We start from the raw sequence: 19653 nt of genomic DNA, 5'->3' as shown, positions 1-19653 counted from the left end.
GACAGGAGAGGCGATTGGGGGAGCTGCCGTTTAGATTAGTAGGGGGAAGCTTTAGGTACCTAGGCATTCAAGTGGCGCGGGAATGGGACCGGCTGCATAAATTAAATTTGGCCCGGCTAGTAGACCAAATGAAGGACGATTTTCGGAGATGGGACGCGTTCCCGTTGTCATTAGCTGGGAGGGTGCAGACGGTGAAGATGACGGTCCTACCAAGATTCCTGTTTGTGTTTCAATGTCTCCCCATCTTTATTCCGCGGTCCTTTTTTAAACAGGTCAACAAAGTGATCTCTGGCTTTGTTTGGGCGGGCAAAACACCGCAGGTAAGGAAGGTAATGCTTGAGCGGAGTCAGGGAGAGGGCGGGCTGGCGCTGCCAAATTTTAGTAACTATTACTGGGCGGTGAATATAGCCATGATCAGGAAGTGGGTGGTGGGGGAGGGGTCGGCATGGGAGCGTATGGAGGCGGCTTCATGCAAGGGCACCAGTTTGGGGGCGTTGGTAACTGCGCCTCTGCCGTTCCCGCCGGCACGGTACTCCACCAGCCCCTTGGTGGTGGCGGCCCTGAGAGTCTGGGGGCAATGGAGGAGACGTGGGAGCAGGGGGAGCATCGGTCTGGTCCCCAATCTGTAATAATCACCGGTTTGTCCCGGGAAGTATGGATGGGGGTTCCGGATATGGCGGAGAGCAGGGATTGAGAGGATGGGGGATATGTTTACAGAGGGGAGCTTTCCGAGTATGAAAGGGCCGGAGGAGAAGTTTGGGTTGGCGAGGGGTAACAAATTCAGGTATCTGCAGGTGCGGGACTCCTCCGTAAACATGTGTCAACCTTCCCGCTCCTACCGCTAAGGGGGATTCAGGACAGGGTAGTAGGTAGGAGAAGGGAGTGTCTCGGACATTTACAAGTAACTTATGGGGTCAGAGGAGACGCAGACCAAGGAGCTGAAGCGCAGGTGGGAGGAGGAGCTGGGAGGAGAGATAGAGGATGGTCGATGAGCGGACGCGTTGAGTAGAGTCAATGCATCCACAACATGTGCCAGGCTCAGCCTGATACAATTTAAGGTCGTTCACTGGGCTCACATGACAGTGGCCCGGATGAGCAGATTCTTTGGGGTGTAAGACGGGTGCGCAAAATGTGCGGGAGGACCAGCAAACCATGTCCACATGTTCTGGGCATGTCCGAAGCTTAGGGGATTTTGGCAGGGGTTTGCAGATGTCATGTCCCCAGTGTTAAAAACAAGGGTGGCACTGAGTCCAGAGGTGGCGATTTTCGGGGTGTCGGAAGACCCGGGAATCCAGGAGGAGAAAGAAGCAGACGTCTGGCCTTTGCTTCCCTGGTAGCCCGGAGACGGATACTATTAGCTTGGAGGGACTCAAAGCCCCCGAAGTCAGAGACCTGGCTATCGGATGTGGCTAGATTTCTCTGTTTGGAGAAAATCAAGTTCGCCTTGAGAGGGTCACAGTTAGGGTTCGCCCGGAGGTGGCAACCATTCGTCGACTTCTTTGCGGAAAATTAATCGTCAGCTGAGGGGGGGGGGGGGTTAGTTTGGCTTGGAGTAGGGGGTTAATGAATGTGGGACCTGTAAGGGAGGGAGATGGCTTTTGCACTATGTTTATAGTTTCATGTACATTGTTTATTGTGTTGTTGTTATAATACCAAAAATACCTCGATAAAATGTTTATTAAAATAAAGTTAGGTGGATTGGCCATGCTAAATTGCCCTTAGTGTCCGAAAAGGTTAGGAGGGGTTACGGGGATAGATTGGAGGTGAGTGTATTAATGGGTCGGTGCAGACTCGATGGGCCGAATGGCCTCCTTCTGTAATGTATGTTCTATGTATCCACAAGGATTAATCAATCAGACTTAAAGATATGTATCTGAGTCATTTAGCTGCATATTATATATCGAAACAGCAGTGGTCCTCGCACTGACCCTTGGAGGAACACCACAGTCTACCATCCTCTCGTCTGAAAATCCATTTACCAAGACTCACTGTTTTCTGTTCTTAAACCAATTCTTTATTTGAGCTAACACTGACTCTCCCATTCCCTAAGCCTCAGTCAGAGTCATGGAGGTTGGCAGCAAAGAAAAGGCCTTTTGGCCCATCATGAAAGAAAACAATAAAATTAATGGTTGATCAAAAAAAAACAACCACCTAACTATGCTAATCCTATTTTCAAGCAATTGGCTCATAGCCTTGTGTGCCTTGCATCACAAGTGCACATCTAAATACTTCTTAAATGTTATGTGGGTCTCTCCTTTCAGGCAATGAGTTCTAGACACCCACCGCTCAGACACACACCTCCTCTAAACCACCTGTTCCTTAGCTTAGCGTAAATCTATGCCCCCTGGTCATTGAGCCCTCCACTAAGGGAATAGTTTCTTCCTGTCTACTCTGTCTATACTGCTCATAATTTCATACATCTCAGTCATATCCCCCCTCAGTTTCCTCTGCTCCAAGGAAAACAACCCCAGTCTATCCAATCTCTCTTCGTAGGTAAAACTCTCCAGGCCAGGCAACATCCTGGTAAATCACCTCTGCACCTCTTCCAATGCCATCAGCTCCTTCCTATTAGTCCAGCTGAGGTCTAACTCCAAACAACGTTTTATACAGTAGCAGCATCACCTACCTGCTCTTAACCTCTCTGGGTGCATCTAACCAAACAAAAGGAGGGCACAATTCTCGGAAAAGCAGCATGACTATTGAAAGCTGGGAGAGCCCGCTCCCGGGATCTACCCGGTTCGCAATGCCTCGCAGGATCTAACACAATCTCGTGAGACGGTGCAAGGTGAATCCTGCCCACAATGGACAAGATCACCTTTTAGCAAATCTGCATATTAGAGCGAGGCAGTAAGCCCTAATCTAATGTGCAGATTCCCGAGGTACCTGAGGCTTTGGGATTCAATCCCTTCACCTCGGGGACCTCGGGCGAGCGCTGTTTGGTGTTGGTCCCCACAACCGAGATCAGATGGAATGGTCTCCAAGGGGATCGGAGGCCTCCAGCTACATGCCTTTTGGGCAATGTGGTGCCCTGGCACTGCTGGTGCCACCTAGGTAACCTGGCAGTGTCCTCTGGGTGCCAGTCTGGTGGTGCCCAGGTGGCAATGCCAGCTGGCAAGGACATTGCCAGGTTGGCAGTGCCAAGCTGATATTTGTTGCACGCGTGTGATTGGGCAGGGGTTGCCCGCCATGGGTGTTGGTGGGGCGGGGGATGCTCCCTTGTTGCGTTCGGGCTGGGGAGAGGTTGGGGATTCTTTTTGAGACCTCGGAGATCGAGACGCCATCGTCCTGATCTCTTGTTACAACAGGAACTACCGGCGAACGGAGCTCTCCACTGTACAAACAGGGCTACGGGCCATGAGATCCCCATTTAGGCCCCTTATTCCATGCGAGTCCCGTTGAATAGCCATGTGTTTCTTGGCACTATGAGTGCCAGGAAAAAGTGGCTAAACGCGCTCGCTCGGGGACTTTGTTCCCCTTTGGGAAGATCGCGCCCAGAATCAGTTCTGGGCAGGTTTCAAGGGGTCATTCCCGGCACTACAAGCGGGAGGGGGATGCGGGGCGGGAGGGGTACAGGGGGGACCCGACAACCCTGTTATCAAAGGTCTCTCTGTCCCGTGGGGAACTGCCCACTGAGGCTGCATTCAGTCGCATTTCCTTTTTTTAAATAGCACACTGATCTCCGGACCTGCCCAATGCTCTAACTCACTTATAAGGGGAAAGGGGAACTCACTTATAACAGGAAAGGATGTCCCGAAGCGTGGTACATTGGCGAGACCATGCAGGCGCTGCGACAACGAATGAACGGACATCGCGCAACAATCACCAGGCAGGAATGTTCCCTTCCAGTCGGGGAACACTTCAGCTGTCAAGGGCATTCAGCCTCTGATCTCCGGGTAAGCGTTCTCCAAGGCGGCCTTCAGGACGCGCGACAACGCAGAATCGCCGAGCAGAAACTTATAGCCAAGTTCCGCACACATGAGTGCGGCCTCAACCGGGACCTGGGATTCATGTCGCATTACATTCATCCCCCACCAGCTGGCCTGCGAAATCCTACCAACTGTCCTGGCTTGATACAATTCACACCTCTTTAACCTGGGGTTACCCCATCTCTGGATCTGTAAAGATTTAATCACCTGCTAATGGTCGCATTCCAAGCATTGTTTGGCATCTTTGAATTTGTCTATATATGTGTTTCTGGAACATACCTCTTCATTCACCTGAGGAAGGAACAGCGCTCCGAAAGCTAGTGACATCGAAACAAACCTGTTGGACTTTAACCTGGTGTTGTAAGACTTCTACTGTGCTCACCCCAGTCCAACGCCGGCATCTCCACATCATCACTTATAAGGGGGACCTTGGGCTTTTTTTGGGCGGGGGGGGGGGGAATTAAATTCGCAAGGGTGTTCTCTGGGCAGCGTTTTATATTTTTTGCAAATTTTTCCTGCTTTGTTTAATAAAAATTGTTGTGAAGGACAAACGGTTTTCTCCGTGCCTGTCGGATTGGGAGTTGGTCTTTGTAAAAAAAACATTGCCTGAATTCTTGATGTTGCTTTCAGGCATTCCGCGTGGCAGAGGAGAAGCTGGGAATCCCGGCACTGCTGGACGCAGAGGACATGGTGGCAATGAAAGTCCCAGACAGACTCAGCATTTTGACCTACGTCTCGCAGTATTTTAACTATTTCACAGGCCGTTCACCGAGTGAGTAACCTCCTGTCAATCCTTCAGGCGCAATATTTTGAAACTGCTTATTGACACCTCGGGGCTGGCCCCTGACCTCCGTTTTGTCCACAGGATGCCCGCTGCATATCTAAGGGTGTCTAAATTCCACTCCCTGTGTTCACTGGTTGAAATTGGCTCCCGGTCCTGCAACACCGTGATTTGAAAATCCTACTCCTTGTTTTCAAATTCCCCAGAGCTTTGCCCCCTCCCAAACTCGGTAACCTGCTTCATCCCTACAACCCTCCCAGAGCTTTTCTAATTCTGGCATCCTCAGAATCCCTGATTTTAATTGCTCCACCATTGACGGTCGTTCTTTTCACTGCCTGGTCACCCAAGCTCTGAAATCCATCCCTGCCTCCTTTTCTAAGATGTTCATTAAAAGTTGCTTCCGTTGTGTCTAGTGGTTTCCAGAACTCTAAAATGAATCACACTTTGGACACAAATTCTGGAGCTTATGCTGTGTATAATTTGTCACATCGCCTCACACACACTTTAGTACACACACTGTAGTGCAGTAGTGAGTGGTGTGGCATTATGGATATACATTGCACGAAAACGATATAGATCCCAAATCATTTTCAAATGATATAACAACCCCTTTGTCTGACCTTTTTGTCACCCACCTACAATGCGGCTCAGTGTCAATGTTTACTTAATAAAGCTCCTGTGAAGCACCTTGGAAAATGTCACCATGTTAAAGGTGCTATATAAATACAAGCTGCTGTTTCCCCATTTTAATGCTGCTGGCTTTGATGAGAATCCCGTGATAACCTCATTAATCAATGCAAATTAGCCTTATGTTACATATGTGGCATCTCAGGACATTCTGACCTGCTCCTGAGTGAGGTGCTCATTCAGCCTCTCTGAATTAAGCATGAATAAAATTTCTCCCTGCTAAGCATTAGACTTCTCCAGGCCCTGCAAGCAAAGCCTGGAGTCTGCCTGCCTGGGTGCCCCGATCCACCAGCTTCGCTCCCCAGCCCCACAAAACCCTGGCCAATCTTCCCCCTTTCCTCCCCTGTGGCAGGACGTGAGTTGTTGATGGGGGCGCTCTCAGTACCGGAGGCTTACCCAATATTGGCCTTTTCCCATCTCCCCACCACCCTGCCACTAAGCTAGCCACTGCTTTACCTGAGCAACTGACCAGCGCCATTCAAATTTGGCCCAGTGGTTTGAATCTACCGGCCCAGTGACCGACATTGCAGCATCGCGTCACCGAAAGGTCTTGCAGGAGTTAAAATTGGATGGTGTGTGTAAGTGTTGGGGCAAATCTGGCTGTGTGGTTTTATTTCATTCCAACTTTGCTAATATGAGTAGTTTCAACTGAAGATTACAACATTATACCTCCCCCCGTTGACAAAATCTTTCTGTCTTTCTTTCCAAAAGGTGCTGACCACCTTGGCACCTCATTCTTGCGTGATTGCTCACGTGTCGGGATGATTGATGGGGGTTGAATCGCAAACAATTCGGGGGCGGCACGGGAGCACAGTGGTTAGCACTGTTGCTTCACAGCTCCAGGGTCCCAGGTTCGATTCCCAGCCTGGGTCACTGCCTGTGAGGAGTCTGCACGCTCACCCTGTGTCTGTGTGGGTTTCTTCCGAGTGCTCCGGTTTCCTCCCACAAGTCCCGAGAGACATGCTGTAAGGTGAATTGGACATTCTGAATTCTCCCTCCGTGTACCCGAACAGGCGCCGGAATGTGGCGACTAGGGGATTTCCACAGTAACTTCACTGCAGTGTTGATGTAAGTCTACTTGTGACAATAATAAAGATTATTATTATTACAAGGGACTCTAAGTATCTTGCCAAACCTTCTGCACTCGCACCCAATTTGCTTCCTCAACAAAAGAATGGCCACCTGGAAAAAGCATGCTCAAGTCATCAAAGGAAGTTGCATTTATATAGCATCTTTCAAAACCTCCGGACATCCCAAAGTGCTTTATGGACAATGAAGGGCTTTTAAAAAAAAAAGTAATGTTCATTGGCTGCTGCGTTTTCCACATCACAATTTGGGCAAAGCGACTTCCCACAGTCAACAAGGTGATAATGAGCAGACAATCTTTTTTTTTTAAGTGGTGTTGACTGAGGGATAAATATTGGCCAGGACACCTGTTCTCCTTTGAATATTGACTTGGTACTTTTTATATGCCCGGGTTTTCTTCCACCCACCATATCAGAAGGGGGAAGGGAGGTGATGATGTTGCAGAGAGACCCTGGGCCATCTGTTCAGCTTTGCACTGTAATTTTAATAACGCAATTGTAAAATCCAGAGGCGTTTCTCCTCTGATGTCATGAGTTGTTACTCTGCCTGGTGTAGTGGGCGAATGGCTTTCAATTTCATTTTGCTTTTAGGACTGAAGTGAACGGGAAGACATTCTAATTCTGGCACTATCTTATGGCCTGTGGCTTGGGGTGTGGTGGGGTGGGAGTGGGGGAGGGGTTGGGAGTCTCCCTGTTGTGTAACTATGGCAACAGGTGACCTCATTGGGATATATTGCATGCTGGGACTTGTCCTGCTCAACTTCCCAACAGTTTCATCATTAAAGAGCTGTTTTTTTGAGTGTTTGGTGCAGCCAGTATTTGATTGGTTAGAATTGTATAGTTTTTTTTAAGGGGTGCCAAGCAGGTTCCCTCTAACTTGCTTTCACTTTGTGCGACCCCCTTCGTTGCACTGTGTGGTCCCTTTAAGATTGCTGCATGGCCACACACGTGTACATCTTAAAGGGACCACTTTGCACGTGGCCACCTTTGTTCCCCGGTGCGTGGTAGAGTCTGGATTACTGCACTGCTGTGCACCTGCAGTGTTTGTTATTAACCTCCAGAAGCAGCGAATAATCTCCAGAACAGAGTTGCCGGGAAAATCTGGGTCAAATTCATCAAGGACGAAATAAACTTGAGCAATTTTTCATTTTCTCTGAAACTTTGTTTATTTGTTTAAAAAAATTGGAGATTGGGGAAAAATATTGGGAGAGGCTGCTTCCCTAACAGTCAAAGGTTAGTTCAATTGGAAAAGGAAGAGTCCGTTCACTTTCTAGTAGGCCATGGGAAGGCAGCGTGTCTGGAGGACGGGCAATGTGTGGTTGGTGGTGGGGGTGTTACAGTTTGTGGAGAGAGGTCATATCATGAAACAGTCGGCTGTATTCCAAACAGAGTTGGCAAATGCAAATAGTTTTCCTGTCTGTGTCCCATGGTAGGAAGACTGCAGAGCTAAGAGTGTGTGGGCTTGGATAGGGATTCATAGAATATACAGTGCAGAAGGAGGCCACTTGGCCCATCGAGTCTGCACCGGCCCTTAGGAAAGAGCACCTCACTCAAGCCCACACCCCCACCCTATTCCCGTAACCTAGCAAACCCACCCAACCCTTTTGACACTCGAGGCAATTTATCATCGCCAATCCACCGAACCTGCACATCTTTGGACTGTGGGAGGAAACCGGAGCACCTGGAGGAAACCCACGCAGACATGGGGAGAACGTGCAAACTCCGCACAGACAGTGACCCAAGCCGGGAATCGAACCTGGGTCCCTGGAGCTGTGAAGCAACTGTGCTAACCACTGTGCTGCCGTGCTGCCCTGGATCTGAGGTATTCAGCAGTCAATTCACTGGAAAACGTTTCCTCATCAGAATGTTCAAGGGTATTGCAAATTAAGCTGTTGGCAGCTGCTTTGTTATTCATGCTTGGGTTTGGAGCACCAGTGGCATTTATTGCCCCTCCCGAGCTCCCTTGAGAAGGTGATGATGAACCGTCTTCTTCACTGCAGTCGGTACTTTTTAAATTAATTTATGGGATATGGGCATCGCTGGATTTATTGCCCATCCCTAGTTGCCCTTCAGAAGGTAGTGGGTGGGTTGCCTTCTTGAACCGCTATGGTCCCTGAGGTGTAGGTGCACCCACTGAGCTGTTAGGGAGGGAGTCCCAGGATGTTGCCCCAGCGACAGTGAAGGAACGGTGATATATTTCCAGGTCAGGGTGCTGAGTGACTTGGAGGGGAACCTCCACGTTTTGGGCTTCCCAGGTATCTGCTGCTCTTGTCCTTCTAGATGGTAGTGGTCGTGGGTTTGGAAGGTGTGAAGGAACCTTGGTGAGTTACTGCAGTGCATCTTGTAGATGGTACATACAGCTGCCACGGTTTGTCGGTGGTGGAGGGTTTGAATATTTGTGGAAGGGGGGAAAATCAAGCGGACTGCTGTATCCGGAATGGTGTCGAGCCTCTTGAGTGTTGTTGGAGCCTCACTCATCCAGGCAAGTGGAGAATATTCCATTACACTCCTGACTTGTGCCTTGTAGATGGTGGACAGGCTTTGGAGAGTCAGGAAGTGAGTTACATGCTGTAGGATTCCTAGCCTTTGATCTGCTCTGGTAGCCATAGTATTTATGTGGCTAGTTCAGTTTCTGATCAATGGTAACCCCCAGGATGTTGATTGTGGGGGATTCAGCGATGGTAATGCCATTGAATGCTAAAGGGCGATGGTTCGATCCTCTCTTGTAGGAGATGGTCATTGCCTGGCACTTGTGGCGCAAATGTAATTTGCCACTTGTCAGCCCAAGACTGGATATTGTCCAGGTCTTGCTGCATTTGGACATGGACTGCTTCATTATCTGAGGAGTTGCGAATGGTGCTGAATATTGCGCAGTCACCCGCAAACATCCCCACTTCTGACCTTCTGATAGAAGTGAGGTCATTGATGAAGCAGCTGAAGATGGTTGGGCCTAGGACACTACCCTGCAGTGATGTCCTGGAGCTGAGATGATTGACCTCCAACCACCACAACCATCTTCCTTTGTGCCAACCAGCGGAGAGTTTTCCCCCTGATTCCCATTGACTCCTGTGTGGTGAAAGTACTCCTGCAGTGCCGTTAAGTAGGGAGTTCCAAAATTCTGGTCCAGTGACAATGAAGGATTGGCATGAAAAATGGTTAATGGGTGACCCTGGACATTCCATGTCATTAGGGATTGCAGTTATGAAGGACACCACAACCAAGTTGAAGTAACAACCACAGCACATTTTTATCAGAGATCACTGCCAAACAACTTACCTCAAAGTAGCTTGATCTTTGCTCTTTCACTTTAAGGCCCCCATCCAACATTGCAATGAACATGCCGCACTGCACTGAACATGTTTCCCCAGCCTGTAAGGACACGCTTCCCTGGCACCTAAGCGGTGTGGCATGTGGAAACCAGTTTCATGATTAATATGAGTAAGAATTGGGATTGAATAATGAGATCATGTCACAGTGAGGAAAGGGGGAAGGACTGCTGTCCATTGGAATCTAGTTGCTCTTTTTTGAAAACAGCTCTGTTTATAACCCTCTGCCAAAACTTTACATTGACTCAGCCACTTAGAAACGCTGTCAGCCTAACTGCTATATGCTGCCGTTTATGCTCCACATAAGCTTCCTCCCAGACCCTCTTCATCTAACCCCCATCGTTTTTGCAAAAAAGAACGCGAGTTGATTTTTAATTGTTCGCGGAATGTGGAGATTCTGGCAAAGTCGCATGTATTATCCAGCTGTGGTTAGTCTAAGAATTTGGTATTTCTTCCGATTGTCTGCGCAACCTTGTGGCTTGAAGAAAGAAAGATCCACATTTTTATAGCACTTTTTTACAGTCTCAGAATATGTGCTTTCTGGCCAGTGATATACTTTTGATGTGTAGCCACTGTTATAATGTAGGAAAACTGTAGCTGGCAAGTTGTGTACAACAGCTCCCACAGCTAGAATCTGTTGTTCAGTGATGTTGGATGAGGAATAAATATTGGCCAAAACACTATTGACAATTCCCCTGCTCCTCTTCAAAATAATGCTTCCCCTGCACATTGGACAATGGGGCCTCAGTTTAACTTTTCAATCAAAAGACAGCACCTTCAACACTCCCCCACTCCCTCAGTATTCCAGTGGAGCATTGCTGAATAGTACAGAACAGAAGGAGGCCATCCAGCCCATGCAGCCTGCAATGACAGCCTAGATCTTATGGCCAACTCCAGGACTTGAACCTCCAGTATCCTGAAGGATGTTAATAAAATCATAGCCTCCTTCTGCACTGTAGGGATTCTATTAGGCTCATCGAGTCTGCATCGACCCTCTGACAGATGACCCTACCTAGGCCCACTGCCCCACCCTATCCCTGGAACCCCATAGCTCCATCTAACCTGCACATCTTTGGACACACTAAATGAAAATCTAGCATGGTCAATCCACCTATCCTGCACATCTTTGGACAGTGGGAAGAAACCGGAGCACCCGGAGGAAACCCACACAGACGTGAGGAGACAGTGTAAACTCCACACAGACAGTTCCCCAAGACCGGAATTGAACCCCGGTCCCTGGCACTGTGAGGCAGCAGTGCTAACCACTGTGCCACCGTGCCGCAACCAGCTGATTTTTAAATCCTATTTTCTGATGCTAATCCTCAATGATTTATTGAATTAAATGTCACATGTCATATCAATTTGAACTCCCAGAATCTGCATCCAGTATCTCAATCCAATAATAACTATCTATCCAGCCATTGAGATACTGACATTTCAAAAGTGTTTGCATTTGGTGTTTCCTGATCTCTCCACGTGTTCAGAAGCACCGAGTGCTGGGATTGTGTCACGCCCTGTCGATGGGAGGCTAGGTTGATCTTGTTGGGTCTCTGCTAATCGAGGAGGTCAATTAGCCCTACATATCGTGGACCACAGACAGCATATGAAGAATGCCCAGAGATGCCACGTGTGAACCTCTGCAGCTCACCTGGTGTAAAGTTCCACCCTTTCTGTGAAGGAGACCATCCTGTTTTCAAAGCCATATTTCTGTTTTGCAGTCGGCGGTCTGGCTCACATCAAGAGACCGGCCTCTGATTCGGGCGAGCAGCCAGTGCCGAAGAGGTCGACGCCTGAAACCAAACCCAAAGTGCCCAAGAATCCGCTGACCCCCCACCCTCCGCCGAGCTCGAGGGTGGCACCAAAGGTGAGTGGTGGTTTCTGTCACATGATCAAACTGGCAGCTGGATACATTTCTCACCCAGTAAAAACAGAGAATGTTGGAATCACTCAACAAGCCTGGCAGCAGCTGTGGAAAGAGAAACAAGAGTTCCCACCTCAGCTCGATGATCCTTCATCAGAGTTGGAAAACGGTTAGGGACAGGGTTTTCCTCCAGCAGAGGCAGCTTGCCATTGGCCGCTGGCAGGAACTTCCGGTCCTGCCGATCTCTTGCCCATGCTGCTGCCAGGGAACCTGCAGCGGGTGGTCGATCTCGGCAGGGCCTGGAGATCTCACCGGCGGGAAGGGCCGGATATTCCCACCCCAGAGTTTTTGAGCAAGTACAGAAAGGGGGAGGGGAGAAGAGAGCAAACGGGAAAGCCACGTCTGCTCAGAGAGCAGTGATTGGTGAAAGTTCTGCAATGCCCTTTCCTCTGATCTCTGCCTGACGATGCTCCTCGATTATTTGCTGAGCAGCAGTGAAGTGCTCTGATTTTTACTGTGGGGCAGGGCGGAGAGGCAGGCCCTGAATCTGATCAGCGCAAATGAGGAAATTGAACCCCATGCTGTTGGCACTAATGCAATCTGCACGTTAGCTGTTTCACCAACTGAGCTAACCGTCTCCTATCCGAATCCCATTACACCTCCTTAAGACTCAGCTTTTCAAAGAGTTTACAGTGCGTAAGGAGGCCATTTGGCCCATCGAGTTTGCACAGGCCCTCGGACAGAGCACCCTACTGAAGCCCACACCTCCACCCTACCCCCGCAACCCAGTGACCCCACGTAACCTTTTTTGGACACTAAGGGCAATTTAGCATGGCCAATCCATCTAACCCGCACATCTTTGGACGGTTTTGTGTTTTCACTTGTCCCATTACTATCTCCTTTTGCCCTGCGCCATTATTCCTTCTGTCAAGCTCTCCTACTTTCCACTCTATTACCTTCCCTTGATCTTTTGGGGAAAGCTTAGCAAACCCTCTGAGCTCATTTTTTTCTTTATAAATTTAGAGTACCCAATTCATTTTTATTCCAATTAAGGGGTAAATTAGCGTGGCTAATCCACCTAACCTGCACATCTTTGGGCTGTGGGGGTGAGACCCACACAGACTCGGGGAGAATGTGCAAACTCCAAACAGACAGTGACCTGGGGCTGGAATCAAACCCGGGTCCTCAGCAACGTAAGGCAGCAGTGCTAACCACTGCACCGCCGTGCTGCCCCAACAAACCCCCTGAGCTGCTGCATTCCAGCTACTCTGTATGATGTGTGCCACCTGAGAGAATAAGAGTGAATATTACAACTAGGCATTACAAGAAACTGGCATTTCAGTCAGCGAAGGAGCCTTGTGATCTACTCGCATTTAATGGAGAAATAAAACTAATAATGGTCATTTTTTTTCCTCCAGAACATCGTTCCCGCTGCTGATGCTGGTAACCGATCCACTAAGTCGGGAACTTTGTCCAATAGCTGCACTATCTGCAAAAAGACAGTTCTGTTGGTTCAGCGATACTTAGTAGATGGGAATCTTTATCACAGAAGCTGCTTCAGGTGAGATCAAGGCCCAAATATGTTGCTTTCAGCTTCAGCTGTGAAGACCATAAGCTGTAGGAATCTCTCCAATTCTCTACCTCCCCACCCTCCTTTAGCACTCCAAAAACATGCCTTTTTGACCAAACCTTTGGTCATTTGACCTAGGGCGCAATTTCCCCAAAAGGGAACAAAGTCCGATAGCGAGCACGTGTTTCCCGGCACTCCCCAGCGTAACGTGAGATTAGGACACCATTAGCCAGGGCAGCCTGGCAGTGCCAGGCTGGTACCCAGGTGGCACCAGCAGTGCCAGTTCACAACCCTGCCCAAGAGGCATGCAGCTAGGGGCATCCGATCCCCTTGGAGACTGCCACAAGTGCTGTTCCATTTGGTACCCTATTATGGGTACCAGTACCAACCAGTGCTCACTTTAGGGCTCTGAGGCCCAAAGCCTCAGGTACCTCGGCAATCTGCACATTACAGTGGGACTAGCTGTCTCACTCTAATATGCAGATTTGCAAAAAGGTGACCCGCCCATTGTGGACGGGATTTCTATCGCAACACCTCGATAGATTGCGTCAATTCTGGATCTCCAGGCTTTCAACGGCCACGCTGTGCCGCAGTGAGCTGCTTTTCCAGCGCAGCGTGGCCATAGGATCATACCCCCAATATCAATTTATGCAGCAAATTTTGTTTGATAATTTTGTGGATCGGGAGAGAAACAGCGAGACCAGAGAGATCTATAATGGCACAGGCTCGGGGAGAGACGGTGAGATCGGCACAGACTCGGGGAGAGACGGTGAGATCGGCACAGACTCGGGGAGAGACAGTGAGATCGGCACAGACTCGGGGAGAGACAGTGAGATCGGCACAGACTCGGGGAGAGACGGTGAGATCGGCACAGACTCGGGGAGAGACGGTGAGATCGGCACAGACTCGGGGAGAGACGGTGAGATCGGCACAGACTCGGGGAGAGACGGTGAGATCGGCACAGACTCGGGAAGAGACAGTGAGATCGGTGCAGACTCGGGGAGAGACGGTGAGATCGGCACAGACTCGGGGAGAGACAGTGAGATCGGCACAGACTCGGGAAGAGACAGTGAGATCGGCGCAGACTCGGGGAGAGACAGTGAGATCGGCACAGACTCGGGGAGAGACAGTGAGATCGGCACAGACTCGGGGAGAGACAGTGAGATCGGCACAGACTCGGGGAGAGACAGTGAGATCGGCACAGACTCGGGGAGAGACCGTGAGATCGGCACAGACTCGGGGAGAGACCGTGAGATCGGCACAGACTTGGGGAGAGACACTCCTGGGGAGGACCACTACTGGGGTATTCTACAGTCCTCCAAATAATGAGTGAGAGAGAGAGAGATGTACAACTCCTGCTGGGATATCCCAGAGATGTGCAAGAACTATAGATATTGGGGGAAATTAGTTATCCAAGTATTTATTTGATGATGGATGGAGGGGGGCTCCCCACGCCCTCTTGTGCTCGGATTAGTCTGATCCAGTTCAAGGGGAAGCAGAGGGCTCATATGACCAAGGCAAGGATGGGCGGTTCTTTCTCTGAGGTGGAGGACAGTTATGAGCATTGTTCTCAGGGCGGCTAACCACACTCACATGTTCTGGTCTTGTCCCAAGTTAATAAGCTTTTGGGTCCCTTTGTCTTTGCTTTTATAAATGTTTTTTATTGGGTTTTTGGATAAAGCATATTTACCGTTGTGTACACAAAATAGAATACATACATATATATATACATAGAAGAGAAGGGAACACGCACAAAAAACAAAACAAACAACAAAGAAAAAGTTAGAATAAAATAACTGGTAGGGTATTATGTGCTAGCTCAACAACAGCAGCTCTGTACAATTGGCAGTATTGTTTTTAGCACATAAGTAGGCATCTGTTTGTGGGGCGGGGGGGGGGGGGGGAACTGAGGGGGTACATATACATTTGGGCACCTGGGAAACAATTACAGAACAATTACAGAGGGCAATACGCGAATGGATCTGGTGTGGGTACCTTTTTCTTAGCACCATGTCAGAGATACTTAATGTCGATCTGGAGCCCTGTCCACTGGTGGCCATTTTCGGGGTATTAGACTCGCTGTTGCTGCAGTCACGGATGAAGGCGAATGTCCTCACTTTTGCCTCGTTAATAGCCTGGAGACGAGTTCTGCTTGGGTGGAGGTCTCCTACTCCGCTCAGTGCCCTGGCTTGGTTGGGTAACCTCATGTCGCTCTTACATTTGGAGAAGGTTAAGTACACCATTAGGGGGTATTCTACCTAAGATGGCAACCATTCATTTCCCTTTTTTAAAGAGCTAGTTACCATCAGATTTTAAGGGGTTTAGTTTAATGTTGGGGGGGGGGGGGTTAAGTTAATTAGTGTTTTTGATGGTTTGTCTTGTTTTTAGTCATCTTAACTTGAATTAAGTTTTTAATATGATTTTGTTAATGATGAATTTTATTTTCAATAAACGTAGTTTTAAAAATCCAACTATTGGTTGGGATAATGTCAGAGTAAAGGTTAACAAGGACGTGGTCAGAAGTATTCCCTTGACCAGAATGTTTTAATTTAAATTTAGGAGTACCCAATTATTTTTATTCCAATTAAGGGGCAATTTAACGTGGCCAATCCATCTACCCGGCACATCTTTGGGTTGTGGGGGTGAGACCCATGCAGACACGGGGAGAATGTGCAAACTCCACACGGACAGTGACCCGGGGCTGGGATCAAACCCGGGTCCATGGTGCCGTGAGGCAGCAGTGCTAACCATTGCGCCGCCGTGGCATTGCTGGATCCGGTGCTGGAAAATGAGGTGGGCGAAGTCAACCAGGTATCTGAGGGGAACATTTGGGTAAAAGTGACCTTCGTATCTTAAGGTTTTGATTCGTAGCGGAGAAGAGCAAGGAATACTTCTAAATTGAAAGGGGCTAATTTCAATGCGATGAGAAGAATAAAATGGAACCAGAGACTGACAGGATAAACTGTTATATGTAACAATGTGCGATCTTTAAGGGGAGCTTCAGGTACAGACTAGTTACATTCCAACAAGAATGAAAGGTTGGTGAGCAAAGACAACAGAGCTCCTTGAATGACGAGGAAATCCGGGAGCATGATGAAACAAAAGAGGAGAGTGTATACTGCAAGTCAGGTGAATTCTTCCAAATGAAAACCAGGTCAAATACAATAGGTTGAGGGGGAAGGTGAAGAGGAAAAGAAGACTTGCAAAGAGAGAAGATGAGAATAGAATTCCAGTCAATATAAAAGGGAACCCAAACATTTTCTACTGGCATGTATATAGAAACATGTAACAAGAGGTGAAATTGGTCCTACTAGGGGCAAAAAGAGCAATGAATGCTTAGAGGCATTCTAAATATCATTGCTCATATTTAGAATTGGATCTGCCTCTGTAAAAGGTGTATCTCCCCAATTGCTCCACAGTGCCTACACTGTTGGAAAGGTGTAGTTACAGTGTAACACTTTTACAGAGACGCTTTTAATTTTCACCGTGGACTAAGGAATTTACAGAGAAGTTGACAGGACTTTTGCGCAGATCGAAAGAGTGAATGATGCTAATAGAAAGAAAAAGCTTGCATTTCTAAAGCACTTTTGACATCCTCAAGACAGCCCAAAGCACTTTTCAGCAAATTAAGTGCGGTCACTGTTTCACAGGCAAACGCAGCATCCAATGTGAACACAGCAAGTGGCAATCCAATAACATTCAGTTAGCCTGTTCATTTGTGCTGTTGGTTGAGACTGGAACAGCTTACCTGCTCAACAGTTACTACCATGACTATATCAGAGGGAAAGTGAAGCCACAGTTTAATGTCTCATCTGAAAGTCAACGGGCGTGATTCTCCACTCCTGCGCCGGTTGGGAGAATCGCCTGGGCCGCCAAAATTTCCTGAGACGCCGGTCCGACGCCCTCCCACGATTCTCCCAAGCGGCGGGAACGGCCCGGTCGAGTTCCGCGGGCCGCAGGCTGGAGAATCGCCGGAGACACCCAAAAGTGGCGATTCTCCGGCACCCCCGCTATTCTCAGGCCCGGATGGGCCGAGCGGCCAGGCCAAAATGGCGTGTTCCCCCCGGCGCCGTCCACACCTGGTTGTTGCCGTCGTGAACAGTGCGTGAACGCTGGGGGGGCGGCCTGCGGGGAGGGGGAGGGGGGATCCTGCACCGGGGGGTACCTCAAATGTGGCATGGCCCGCGATCGTTGCCCACCGATCGTCGGGCCGTCCTCTCTGAAGGAGGACCTCCTTCCTTCCGTGGCCCCGCAAGATCCGTCCGCCATCTTCTTGCGGGGCGGACTCAGAGAGGACGGCAACCACGCATGCGCGGGTTGGCGCCGCCCAACCCGCGCATGCGCGGGTGACGGCAGTTATGCGGCGCCGGCCGCGTCATCTATGCGGCACCGCCTTTACGCGGGCGACAAGGCCTGGCGCGTGTAGATGACGCAGCCCCGATCCTAGCCCATTGTCGGGGCCTGAATCGGTCGGAATCGGGGCCGTTTCGTGCCGTTGTGAACCTCGACGCCGTTCACGACGGCGCGGCCACTTCGGCGCGGGAGTGAAGAATCCCGCCCAACATCTCTGCCAGTGGTGCACTGCACTCCCTTTCTCATGTATTGGCCTTGATTTTGCACACAACCCCCTGGTTTGGGGTTTGAAACATAACCATCTGACTTTGAGGCGAAGATGCTCCCAGTAAGTCAAGGCTTGACACTTTCCCTTACGCATTGGGTTAAACATTGTCCTTTTATCTTTGGGGCATGAGTTCTGATCAGCTCAGCATGAGGTAACGCGGTCCTCCTTTGATGGTTCTAGTGGAATAGTGCCACACTGGCGTAGTGGGGACTGCTGCTGAAGCATGTTGGGGTCCTAAAGCATGTTGTGCATCTCTTTAGGACCAGGAGTAGTCCATTCGGTTCTTTGATTCCATTCTGCCATTCACTTAAATTGTTGCTGTATCTCAACGTCATCTATTGGCCTTGGTTCTATATCCTTAATACCCTTGCCTTAACCAAAATCTACCAATCTCAGTTTTGAAATTTTCAATTGATTCTTCATCCTCAACAGCTTTTAGAGGGAGAGAAAGTTCACTATTTGCACTGGAAGAGGTATTTCTTGACATCACCCCTAAATGGCCCTGCTTGAGTTTTCAGGTTATGCCCCCTTGTTCTGGACTCCCCCTGCCAGTGGAAATAGCTTCTCTCTATCTGCCTTCATTAGGCTATCTCTTAATCTTCGACAACTCGAGGAAATACAAGCCCAGTCTATCCATCAAGAAATGTGATGGCTGGAATACTTGATGAGTGTCCAAAATGGGCATATATTCCCTGCACAGAACGTTAATGGTCCGTTCTTGTTTCTGGTGATTTGAGTCAAAGACTGTGATTGTCCTGCACTCAACATTCACGGGCAGTCTTGCAATCTCTAAAAGATTGACCATGAGAAGCAATCTGCCAGTCAATCGGGTGAGTTTGGAGCTGACCCAGGTGAACTTTCGGGCTAGCCTGGAATGAATTCTAAGAAAGGGATCATTTTTTAACACACAATGATCAACATCAGCAAAAACAGGAAGGCAAATTATTATCTGAATGGCTGTAGATTGAGAGAGGGGATTGTAGGGTGGCACAGTGACCCAGTGGTTAGCACTGCTGTCTCCTTGTGCCGAGGACATGGGTTCAATCCCAGCTCCGGGTCACTGTCTATGTGGAGTTTGCACATTCTCCCCCTGTCTGCGTGGGTCTCAACCCACATCGCCAAAAGATGTGCAGGTTAGGTGGATCAACCACACTAAAATTGAAGGTTTACCAGACTGATTCCTGACTGACGTATGAGGAGAGATTGAGTTGTTTAGGATTATATTCGCTGGAGTTTAGAAGAATGAGTGGGGATTTCATAGAAACCTATAAAATTCTAACAGGACCTGACGGGGTGGATACAGCAAGGATGTTCCCGATGCCAGGGGAGTCCAGGGGTCACAGTCTGAGGATCCCGGGTAAACCATTTAGGACTGAGATGATGAGAAGAGGTGAACCTGTGGAATTCACTACCACAGAAAGCATTTGAGACCAAAACATTGTGTGTTTTTAAGAAGGAGTTAGATATAGCTCTTGGGGCTAAAGGGATTGAAGGTAATGGGGGTGGGAAAGCAGGAACAGGTTACTGAGTTGGATGATCAGCCATGATCATAATGAATGGCGGAGCAGGCTCGAAGGGCCGAAGGCCAACTCCTGCTCTTGTTTCTATGTTAAGTGTTGTCTTGGCAACTGTCAGGCTACTGATGGGCAGGAAGGCCGAGCTACTTGAAGAACAAAAAACTCCCAGTCGTTAGGCATCTTCAATAGGGTTGCAAACTATGATTAAATGAATCCCTGGAAGTTAAATCACATGACATGCCCCCATGTTCCAACCATTTGTTGGCCAAGACCTCTATT

The 19653-nt window shown here is 49.0% G+C and overlaps 1 protein-coding gene across 1 annotated transcript in view; it reads left to right on the top strand.

Moving 5' to 3' along the window:
* The window catches only part of micall2a (mical-like 2a), a 165238-nt gene that overhangs the window by 65461 nt on the left and 80124 nt on the right, over positions 1-19653 (top strand). The window contains exons 3-5 of the mRNA XM_072481020.1: positions 4557-4698; positions 11524-11669; positions 13085-13227. Coding sequence (XP_072337121.1) covers positions 4557-4698; positions 11524-11669; positions 13085-13227 — 431 coding nt within the window. The remainder of the gene's footprint in view (positions 1-4556; positions 4699-11523; positions 11670-13084; positions 13228-19653) is intronic.

This window comes from Scyliorhinus torazame, chromosome 17 (genome assembly GCF_047496885.1).
Source record: "Scyliorhinus torazame isolate Kashiwa2021f chromosome 17, sScyTor2.1, whole genome shotgun sequence".
Taxonomy (NCBI): Eukaryota; Metazoa; Chordata; class Chondrichthyes; order Carcharhiniformes; family Scyliorhinidae; genus Scyliorhinus; species Scyliorhinus torazame.
This window is presented reverse-complemented; position numbering and strand designations above follow the sequence as displayed.